The sequence below is a fragment of the Helianthus annuus genome, chromosome 8 (genome assembly GCF_002127325.2).
Source record: "Helianthus annuus cultivar XRQ/B chromosome 8, HanXRQr2.0-SUNRISE, whole genome shotgun sequence".
Lineage (NCBI taxonomy): Eukaryota > Viridiplantae > Streptophyta > Magnoliopsida > Asterales > Asteraceae > Helianthus > Helianthus annuus.
Genome location: NC_035440.2, coordinates 23256947 through 23268915, shown reverse-complemented (window position 1 = coordinate 23268915; position 11969 = coordinate 23256947). Strand labels below are relative to the sequence as shown.

Here is an 11969-nt window from a genome sequence, read left to right as displayed (position 1 = left end):
AAAACTAAAACTTATTATTTAACCTAGAATATAAACTCAAGGGTCTCAAACCAAAGTATGGGACCTAATTTAAATAACTTATAAACTCCAAGGGTCTCATCTGCACCACAAACAACCTACAAGGGCCCAAACAATCAAACTCCACCACACTTAACGCAAAAACCTAATGGCAATCTCGTAATTCCACCAACTCCCCCTTATAAAACCACACACTTCCCCCATTTCCAAAACCCTAATTTCACCAGTCACCAGCGGCGGTTACAAAACCCTAACTCCACAATGGTGAAATTCCTAAAACCAAACAAAGCAGTGGTGGTTCTCGGCGGCCGTTTCGCTGGCCGGAAGGCCGTCATCGTCAAGCAGTTCGACGACGGAACTCGCGACCGTCCGTACGGCCACTGTCTGGTCGCTGGAATCTCGAAATACCCTAAGAAGGTTATCCGTAAGGATTCGGCGAAGAAGACGGCGAAAAAGTCGCGTGTGAAGGCGTTTATTAAGCTGGTGAACTATAACCATATTATGCCGACGAGATACACGCTGGATGTGGATCTGAAGGATGTTGTGACGGTTGATGCGTTACAGTCGCGTGATAAGAAAGTGACCGCGTGTAAGGAGACGAAAGCTAGGTTTGAAGAGCGGTTTAAGACAGGGAAGAACCGGTGGTTTTTCTCGAAGCTCAGGTTTTGAATGCGATATGAGGTGTTGTTTTTGGTTATATTATTGTTATGATAGATTCTGTTTACTTCGGTAGTTTTTTGTTATCTGTTGCGAGTTGGAATGAGTTTTGGAGGATTAATCTTATGAACTACATGTTTTTCGCCTTAAGTTTGATTAATTCATGCTTATTTATTAGCTTTCAGTTTGTTATAGATCAGATGCCTACATTGCAGAATTGCCTAATTATGATCAGTTTATAGGAATCCGATCACTTACATGGTTGTAAAAATCCCGACTAGGCGCTGATTAATCCCCGTTAATCGTCGACTAATCTCGATTTTTGCCGATTAATTACAATTAATCCTGATTAATCGTTAGTCCCCACCGACCGACTAGCGATTAGTGATTTCTACAACCATGCTTAGGATTAGTCTGTCCGGATAGGAAATCTGTTTAAGAGTTTGCTGTTATCTCTAGTATGTAGAGGAAAGAAGTGTTCTTTGATTTTGACATATGAGTTTTGGTGTCTTATAGGATACTTTGTTTTAAAATGCGCATAATGCGTGCCGATGCACTGATGAGAGCGCGTCGTTACAGCTGATGCGCTACGTTTACATGAAGCGAGATTATTTCCGCTGATTTCGCTTAATGCACTGATCGCATAATGTTGTCTGAAGCATGCATCATTGTCTGTTATATTCTTTTTTCAGATTTTATGAAAAGGGTTAGGTTTTTTCCAACAATTAATATCTTAGCATGCTTGATTTGTACCATTGTGATACCCAAACACTTTTTGTGGTTCTAAAAACGTTTTAATATGCTTGATTTGAAATAAAAAGCACAACTCATGACTTCTGATTACGTCAGTTTTTTTAGTTTATGTTTTTTATAAGTTATGTATAAATAATTTTTAGTCGGCATCGCACTTGTGAAGAAATTAGCCTTTATAAAAGAGTGCATCGCACACGGGAATAGGGGATGCGCTCGCATTGCGCATCGTGCATCAGGTTTTTGGAACAGATGCATTGGGGCGCATCACGGAATTTAAAACCAAGATAGGATATACGATTGGTGAACTATGTGATTTTATTTAGTTAAAGAGTAGAACAGGGATGAAAGGACATGCCTCTATTGTATCATACCAGGTATATTATACGGCCACCTATACGTGTATGAATTCTCTTGTTCACCTCTTGACGCTAGAGGAGCATAAAAAATTCTGTTACTCCAATCGTATCCGGTTAGTAACAAATTTACTAGGAACGAGTTTGTGTTAGTAAGTAACCTTATGTTATAAACCGGTTTGGAGATTTGAAGTAAGAACTGGTGAAGAATAAACACTAAGAAGACAACGAGTAAGATTCTATGTTTTTTAAGAAAATTATGTTTTGTTAGTCATAAAATTTAAAATAAATAGAAAGTTAAAAGTTTATTATGTTTATATTATATATTTAGTATTTATTTGAATTCTTTTGGTTTTATTATTTAAAACTATTAGTTTGGTTAACCAGATCGGCAAATAACCTGTTTGGTTATATAGATTAGATTTTTAGGCACCCATGAAGCTATGATGGAGTTGATGGTTAATCTGGTTTTGAACAACTCAGGCAATAACCGGTTCCATTAATAATTGATGTGAGAAAACATTTAACCGGTATGCTGGTTGCGCACCGACAACATTTAGTATAAGGCTATCTCTAATGGGCCCTTAGAGATCAAGCATTCAAAGCATTCAAGCCCTTGTTGGATGCCCTTACCATTGAAGCTCATTCATCGTTAGAGACCCTTGGGTGAGATGCCCTTGGACAAGGGCATGTGTTTGTCTTGGTTTATGTGATGAGGTAGGAGGCCCAAAGTAAAAAAAGAAAAGTTTTATTAAGGGTGTCCGGTGTGGTGCGGCAAAGGGTGTCGGCAAAGGCTTTTGCCGCGCGGCAACACCGCCGCCGACCCCTTTGCCGCTGCGGTTTCGTTGATCACGCGGTGAAGGGATGCCGCTCGGGAATCATGAGAGAGAGATGGTAGTGTGAGAGAAAGGGGATGGTGTGGGGTGGGGTCCATTCCAATCTCAACCAATCACACATTTTTCCTTTTTTTAAAAAAAATAGTTTACCACTTCACCTAAGTGTCCAACCATTGCCAACACTTTTAAACATAGTTTACCACTCTGACATGGCACACTCTCATTGGTTGATTTTTTAGTTTGCGACTACCACTCCTTTCACCCTAAAATATTGTGTGTAATTGGTAGTTGATGAGGTGGAAATTAAAGAAGGTAAGGATATTTGTAGGGTTGGGGATGAAATAGAGGTTTTTAATGATTTGTAAGGATATTATGTGGCAGATGACGTGGCAGCTAAAGGCGTCTAAGGACGCCTTTAGCATTGGAGATAGTCTAATAGCCAAACTCATGCATAAACATTTTCTCTAACATGAACATGCATCGTAAAACTACCACGTGTTTCTAAAATTGAAATACCATGAATCGACATTTTGAATGTACCTTTCAACTTGTGTTCGTGAAATTTCAAGCTTTTGATTACACTATGTTCTCGAGTTTTATCTATCGAAGGAAAAGAAAGGATTTGGAAGGATGTAAAAAAATTGTGTTCTCGAGTTTTTTAAGGAAAGAAATAGAGAGAAAATGAAGGAAAACTATTTTAAATCCTTAAATTTGGAAGGAAAATGTTTTTTATACATAAAATCTTACTTTTCTTTTCATTTCCTTCGAACTCGGGAACAAGTTAGCTAATTAAAATTTTCTTTTCTTTTCTCTCTTTAATTCATTTTCTTTTCTTTCGTTTATTAAACTCGGAAACACAGCGACTCAAGTCATTAATAAGTGTGTATTTATTATTCAACCTGCCAGCAAGATGGTTATGTAATGCTGTTAATTGTAGCTTAGCGTTAAATTACCGGAACGAGCGTTGGTGACAACGGTTAAATTTAAAAGTCTAGAAAGTGGTCAATATGTTTGGATTAACATAAAATAATATATTATAAGTTTCATTTAAACAGGAAAAATGTGTTGTTGGAAATTTCGTGTGTTACAGATTTTAATCAATTTTTAAGACGCGATACGTCATGTAGCACCTCATATAAATATTAATTTGCTAAATTTTATAATATTTGATGGGTAATATAGTTTTTTTGGTAAATTGGTGTAAAAATTCCCAAAAAAGGCAGCAAACTTTTATAAAAAGCGTACAAGATTTTATATAAAAGATGTGTTTTTATAAAAATAAGAGGAGACTCCTCTTTTCCCCTCCTGAATGACCAACGCATAGCCTTGCCTCCATCATCGCAAATCTTCTAATATCTCACAAATCTCTCATATAATCGTTCAGGCTCATCTCCGAGAGCTCTTGGGTTTGTGAGGGCCATGTTCAAGTTATACAAATGGGTCCCAAGAAACTAAAGTTACATATAAATCTAATATCTCTTCATAATTCATCAACGCATAGCAATTTTTGAAGCAAAGTCATTCATCAACGCTTCATAATTCATAATATCTAATATCTCTTTCTCAATAGCAATCAACGTCAATCCATTAAGTCTTTCTTAAGACATGTAGTAGGACTTCAACAACTTTAATTTTGAGAATCTTTCTGCAGATGCCACCGTAACCGGAATCATTGACAAGACTGTATGTGCAATTAATGCATTAGGAAAATAACCGGCTTTCTTCGCATATTTCAAAGCATCAATAGGGGTACTTTCACTAGGTAGAAACGGTTCCATCAACTTCAACTCCATGTAAAGTTCTTTACCATCAAGATCCGATGTTCCTTTATACTTCAACGCATCAACATGAAGAACATTACAACATTTCAAAAGATCATTATCATCAAGTTTCTTCAACTCTTGAGGAAACAAGAAACCGAATAGGTTTTGGCACAAGATGTATTGTTCAAATCTTGTTTCAAGAGATGCAATCGCTTGATCAACAACACATAAAAAGATTGTATACCCTAAACGGGAACTCATTAAATCTATTCATCAAGAACACATAATCCCATCACACATGTACACCCTAAACGGGAACTCGGCCAAGCTAACGAGATGTCGTCTACAACCCTCTCTATAGCGATTACTGGATTGTCTAGCATATCAAGTATTAATCTTTTATCATGTTTTTCATACAATCATTACAAAATCGATCAACAACTGATGAACTGAATCTTTACAAGTCAATGAGAAACAGCAAAGATTGTCAACGAACATTATTTAATATGTTTAAGATGTTATTCCTGACTTATTGTTCGTAGAATCTGAATTACATGAACATTATCTAGTGCATGTCGTGGCTATGGTAAAGCCACCTTTTTTTATATCAAATAACATCAACAAATTGTGAGGATATGAACATTCATTAAGATTGCGAGTCTTACATATGGTTGATTTGTAAATTCGACCCATATGGTTGAAAACTTGAGATTAAAGAATGTCACTGACTCTGATAAAGACCAAAATTTAAATGAGAGCGAAGTCTAATAACTTAACTTATTTGTTTGAAAAGCATATGTATAGATATCCTTTACAAACACATGATGAACTTATGAGCATAGTAGGCACTAATATTTTACGTAATTGAAGAAACACCAAGTCTAAACCGTAAGGTTTATCCTTGAGAGACTGGTCTCGTCAAGAAGGTTAATCTTTAATCTTTCCTCGAGCAATGGCTGAAGGTACGATCTGCAAAACAAAATACTGTGACTCATTACAAGGTGGAGAGGCAAGGAGTTTTCCTTGTAACCACCCTCCGACGTGAAAGTAAGTATCCTTTAGAACATTAAGCGAGTGTGTGTTAATAGTAAGAGAGGGAGAGAGTCGATGCCTCAACCTTTGGTAGAAGTCTCGTATTATAGCTGAATGTGGGAGAGGAGAATGGTGGGTTGATGGGCCTCGGTATAATTGTCATTATTGGGGAATGTCTGTTTGGTCTCCTCCGACAGGACATGTATGTCTGCAGAAGGGAGCCTGACGTGGCGTTGTGTGACCGGTCGTTAGTGGAGATCGTGCGACAAGTTTTGCACTGGCGACGTCATGTTGGTGCCACGTGTCTGTCCTTTGTACATGTTGTCCGCTGCATTATTCCTCCAACAACGTAGGTGAAATTGCAAGTTCTAGTACAAGCTGATAGGTTGCGGCTGCCAGGTGGCGCCAAGATTATTGCTTGTCGCTTGTGTGAGTTGTCACCATGTATGTTCGCGAATGCTCCCATGTAAGAGCATTCACATCCATTCCACCAAAATACGTGAGTGAAGTTCTTATAATATAAAGAGTATAAAAAGTGGTTGTGAGTGAAGGGGAGAGAAAATGTTACTGCTCAGGGCAAAACTGTAATTTTTCAGAACTAATGAGCGAGTGTTAGACAGCTCCTTGACACGGAAAAAAATTAAATCGAGTCAACCAAATAAAACAAAAAAAAAACCTACTTTTGCAAAAAAAAAAAAAAATAAAATAAAACGATGGGAATAACGTAATTTTGAACTGAGTGCAAAATCATAATTTTTATTCAAGGATAAAATCGTAAAATAAATGGAGCAATGGGGGAGTATCAGGCAGCTGCCAGCATGACTGTAATTTTACACTGGGGGAAAATTGTAATTTAACCAGGAAAACAAACAAAAATGATAGAGAAAATGTAAATTTAATTTGAGAGGAAAATCGTAACGTGGCTGTGAGAAAAAAAAAAACTAATTGCAAAACTGTAAATTTAAACGGGGCAAAATCGTAAATTTGAACTGAGGGCAAAATTGAAATTTTTAGCTGGGAGCAAAGTCGTAAATTTATTTTTAAGTCGAGGTAAAAACATAAATTTGAACTGATGGCAAAATCGTAATTATAAAGGAAAAACTAATGGTAAACTGTAAATTTAAACGGGGCAAAGTCGTAATTTTGAACCAAGGCAAAATTGAAATTTTTAGCTGGGAGTTAAAGCGTAAATTTATTTTTAAGTGTTAGTAAAAACATAATTTTGAACTAATGGCAAAATCATAATTTTAAAACGGGATAAAATCGAAATTTGTTGGGCCAATAGGGGAGTGTCAGGCTGATGCCTGATACTATTCTCCACCGCCCTTTGCAGCCAATAGGCCAATAGCACTACTACCGCCTATGTTTTTTGTATATGTCGAAAATATGACGAAGAGAGGAGCGACAATTGGATAACACAAATAACAACCGACGTGGATTTGAGATTTTGTATCCTTTTTAAAAGTATTTTAGGTATTTCACATAATTTAACACAACATAATAGAACGATTATTCGTAAAAAAAATGTATAAACTGGTCGATTTATATAGCTTCTTAAAAGGCATTATCGGTGGGCCAATCCGACATAGCCAAGTATCATGATATGGTTGGTCACAACGATTTAACTCTTTTTATCCTTTAAACTTAGACTGCTCGGTGTGGGGCGTCCAGATGCGGCGACAGGCCGGAACACCCCCCCCCCCCCGGTTGTCCCCGTCGCAACCATCAAGCCCAAGACGGGGCTCTTTCTTTTTATCTCTCTCGTGACACACACACACACACACATATATACAGCGGCGGATCCAAAAACTTCTATCAGTGAGTTCGTTTTGATAAATTCTCTCTATTTTTATTTCCAAATCATATAAAGTTCTTATTATTTTTTTCCAAACCGAGTGGGTTCATGTGAACCCACAAAAAAGGTTGGATCCGCCACTGCATATATATATATATATATATATATATATATATATATATATATATATAGGGGGAGGTTCATTTGATAAGAAAAATTAATTGAGAAGAAAAAGAACAAAGGGTAATTTTGTAAAACATTAAATAGTTTTTCACTTATCTCATTTATTATCATTTTTGACTAATTAATTAGTCATAAAGACTATTATCCTCCACACTAACTTTTTTTGTCTACACACATCAAAAAGTTGTCCTACATATTTCGAAATTCATCCTACACGTTGAAATTTATCTTACACAACTCGTAATTTATCCTACACAACTTCTAATTTATCCTGCACTTTAAATTTTTTATTTTTTTAAAAAAATATACATTTTGAAGATAAGTTACAAAAAGTTTAATGTATTAGCTATTAAAGAGGAAGACTACAAATTAATGACCTATGTAGATTTACCAATGTACCCTTATAGTAACATTAAATACTTATATTAAATGAAGTAAAATAAAGAATTCTTATTGATTGAAATTTGTTCTTTTTTCTTCTTACAACAAATTTATTCTCATTTGAACTCTCCACTATATATATATATATATATATATATATATATATATATATATATATATATATATATATATATATATATATATATATAGGGGTAAGATCAAATAAAAAGTTTATTTTGCCTAAGTGGGATGAGAAAGAATTTTAACCATTCATTTTTCAAATCAATGGTTAAGATAAAAGTGTGAAATAAAGGATGAGTGTAAGGGTATCTTGAGAAATTTCTATTTATGAACTTTCTCTCTCTACATGCATATTTCACCCCCATTTTTTAAACGTTCATAATTTTTTTGTACGACACTACTTTTTCATAAAAATTTCACCGTAAAATCGAGCGTCTTTTTATCTTTAATTTGAGTACCATATTGCTATATAAAATATGAAGACTAAAAAAACCCACTAAAATGTGTTGTAGTTCTATGTTGTATAACATTTTTTTGTGCTGGATTTTTATATACTATATTTTTGTGCTAAATTTTTTGTGCTAGATTTTTTGTCTTAATTTTTTTTCTAAATTTTTTTGAGCTGGATTTTTTGTACTATATTTTTTTTGTTGAAATTTTCGTGCTATATTTTATTGTACTATATTTTTTTGTGCTATATTTTTTTGTACTACATTTTTTGTACTAGATTCTTTTGTACTATATTTTTTGTACTACATTTTTTTGTGCTATATTTTTTTGTTGTATTTTTAAAAAACAAAGGGGTACCACATGTCATTTTCATTCCTATTTATAAGGACCAAAATGCCCTTCATTCCTATTTATTAGGAGTGCCACATATCATCATCACAATTCTTCTTACGCTACTTAGGCAAAATCCACTTTTTAGTGGATCCTTCCCCTATATATATATAGGGTAAGGTTATTGTAAAAAAGACCAAAAGTGTGAGAAATGTAAGAAATAATCTCAGCCATTAGATCGAAATTAATTGAGAAGGGTAAACAAGTAATTTTATCATTAATTCAATTAATTAAAAACTTCCCATAACTGCCACCTTAATTATAAGAAGTATATAACACCATTCAGCAAGTATATAACACCATTCAGTAAGTATATAACACCATTCAGCATTCAACAACTATATAACACCATTCAGTAAGTATATAACACTATTCAGCAAGTATATAACACCATTCAGTAAGTATATAAACCATGCAAGTATATAACACCATTCAGCAAGTATATAACACCATTCATTGACTAAACATCTGATCGAAACATATTTTTTTCTCTATATAAGTATAGCAATATGGTACTCATATTAAAGATAAAAAAACGTTCGATATTATGGTGTAATTTTTTAAAAAAAAAAAAAAGTTACGTATAAAAAGTTATTGACGTTTAAAAAAGACGAGGGGGAAGTTACATGTGCATTACCTAATTTCTAGTGGGTTTAAAAGACTATATTGCCCCTAGATATTTCAAATCAGTCTAAATTAATGAAAATATTTTACAATTTGGTCCCTATTGATCTCAACCATTAGATCAAAAGATCTAATGGCTGAGATTCTTTCTTACCCTTCTCACACTTTAGGCCTTTTTTACAGGATCCTCTACCTATATATATATATATATATATATATATATATATATATATATATATATATATATATATATATATATATATATATATATATATATATATATATATATATATATATATATATATATATATATTATATATATATATATGTATGTATATAGAGGCCGGTTATCATACAAATACACCAATCGTACATTATGTACGCTACAACAACAACCGTCCAACCATCTCATTTAAAGTGCGTGTTTAAAATTAAATTAATAAAAGAAATCGCCAAGGTTAAAATCGTCCCTAGCGAGAACAAAACCCCTGATAATCAGCACACAATAACTCAAAATCATACCGTAAACCCAAAATCAAAACATTGCATTCTCCTTCTCCAAAACGTTCCCTGCTACTCTCCATTGCGATTTCAACTACGATTCCATGAATATTGAGAAAAGAAGCAAAGCAAACAACGACAGACCACAAGCGAAGAAGATGAATCCAGGTATCTATTGACATTTGCGATTTTATAGTGGAATATACAGGAGCTTTAAAGTCAAATGCGATTTTGTTTGTTTATTAACGTTTTAACTGAAACGTATAGTTTTATAACATTACATATTGATAACAACTTCAATTTTGCTAGGGTTTATTACTGGTATGTTTATTTATTAGGTTTTGCATTTTTATGCAGTTTTCTTAATGATATCTGATAGATGTGCGATATCGTATAGGGTTTTGTGGTGGTTTTATGACATTTGCGATTTCATATGATAAAAAAAAGTATGTCAAGGTTTTTTGTTTTAGGTTAGATTAAACTTGCGAATTGATATAAAGGCACATGCGATTTTATATCATAAGTTTGTTGTAGTGTTTATGATTTATAATGATTGACTGGTTTAGGTAATGCTTATGTAACAAATGCGAAATCATAACTCATATATGCGAATTGATAAATAACACATGCGAATTGATACCTAACACATGCGAATTGATGACTGTTTTACATGATTAACTGATAAATGCGATTTTGTAAGTGTTTTTAACTATAGCATGCGATTTTGTAGAAATAGAATCTGATGATGACTTTGAAGGACCAATATCAACTCTGATAAAAATTAACAAGAATAGAAAGAGATTGGTGGTTGAAGAAAGTTCAGAAGATGATGACTTTGTTAAGCCACCCCCAAAAAAGAAAAAAAGATGAGAAGAAAGAAGATAAAAGGAAATCAAAGATACAGACAAAAAAACATTCAAAAAAGGTGCAACAACCTAAAACAGAACATAGGGAGTTCTTCAAATACAGCAATGAAGCAATACTGCTGAGATGCCAACCTAACTCATATATGGATAATGTTAGAAGATTTTAAAAAACAGATCGATGATGTGAGGGATATGGGATTTGGAGCTATTCTGGATATCAATATCAACCATATTTCGACAAGATTAGCATATTGGCTAGCGAGAAACTTTGATGAGAAGTTCGATAAGCTAAACGTAGGAAAACACCAAATAAAAATAACATCGGACACAGTTTACGAGGTATTTGGAATACCAAAGGGTCCAAAGAAGGTTGAAATAATAGCCGATAAGAGAAAAGTCATAAAGCAAGAGAAAATTGAAAAAAGTCAAGAACCGGGAAATGCTGTCCGGGATACATTCATCCGCCAGTGGGGGCAAAACGCGAGAATTACCCATGGCTTAATTGCAAATACAATGGAAAATCAAAGAGACGGAGGGAGTCTGTTTAAATTAAATTTCCTTGTATACTGGATGACCTTCTTTGCAGAAATTACAAAGGCAACACTTGCAAATGATAGATGTTTGCTCGGTGTAGAAGATGTTGAGGAAATAAAAAATCTAGATTGGTGCTCATATCTACTCGAAACCTTGCGTCGGACACGAGCGGGCTGGAAGAACTATAAGATACAGTTCGTGGGACCTGTTGCCTTTCTTACGGTATACATTACTACATTCAATAACATATTTAAAATACTAGTTTGTTCTTTTATATAATTAAATGATCTTGCGATTTATACAGCTTCTATACACGCATGAGTACAACAAAAGGCTTAACCTGTTTGAGAAAGCCGTGGAGATACCGGTTATTCGTTATATAACATCTTCGGAGATTGATAAAGTCGAAGATCATATTTCGGATAACGGACCTCTATGGATATCAAGTGAGAGTGAAGAAGAAGAAGAAAATGCAGAAGAAAATGAAGAAAAAAATGAAGAAGAAGAAGAGGGTCCTCCGACGGATGATTATACACTACGACCACCGGTTGACACCACGATAAGCTACAAAAGAAGGACTGCACGCGCAGTACAAAACAAAGAAACCGGGGCAGAGCCAAAAGATAATGAGATCATTGATGATTTCATGGATTTCAGTTTTGAAATCCATGAAATGTCTCAGTTGAACATTGACTTTGAAGTTGGAACGCAGACACAGAAAATGATGGATTATTGCAACACTCCTGCTCAACTTTCACCATCGGTATTCTATGACACAGCCCACGAACAACAATTAGAGGCTTCGAGAGCAA

The 11969-nt window shown here is 34.4% G+C and overlaps 1 protein-coding gene across 1 annotated transcript; it reads left to right on the top strand.

The window, feature by feature from the left end:
* The first annotated feature begins 220 nt into the window (after positions 1-220).
* On the top strand, positions 221-855 carry LOC110872403 (60S ribosomal protein L27-3). The gene has a single exon (XM_022121192.2). The coding sequence runs from the start codon at positions 280-282 to the stop codon at positions 685-687; it is 408 nt and encodes a 135-aa protein (XP_021976884.1). The 5' UTR covers positions 221-279; the 3' UTR covers positions 688-855.
* The last annotated feature ends 11114 nt before the right edge of the window (positions 856-11969 follow it).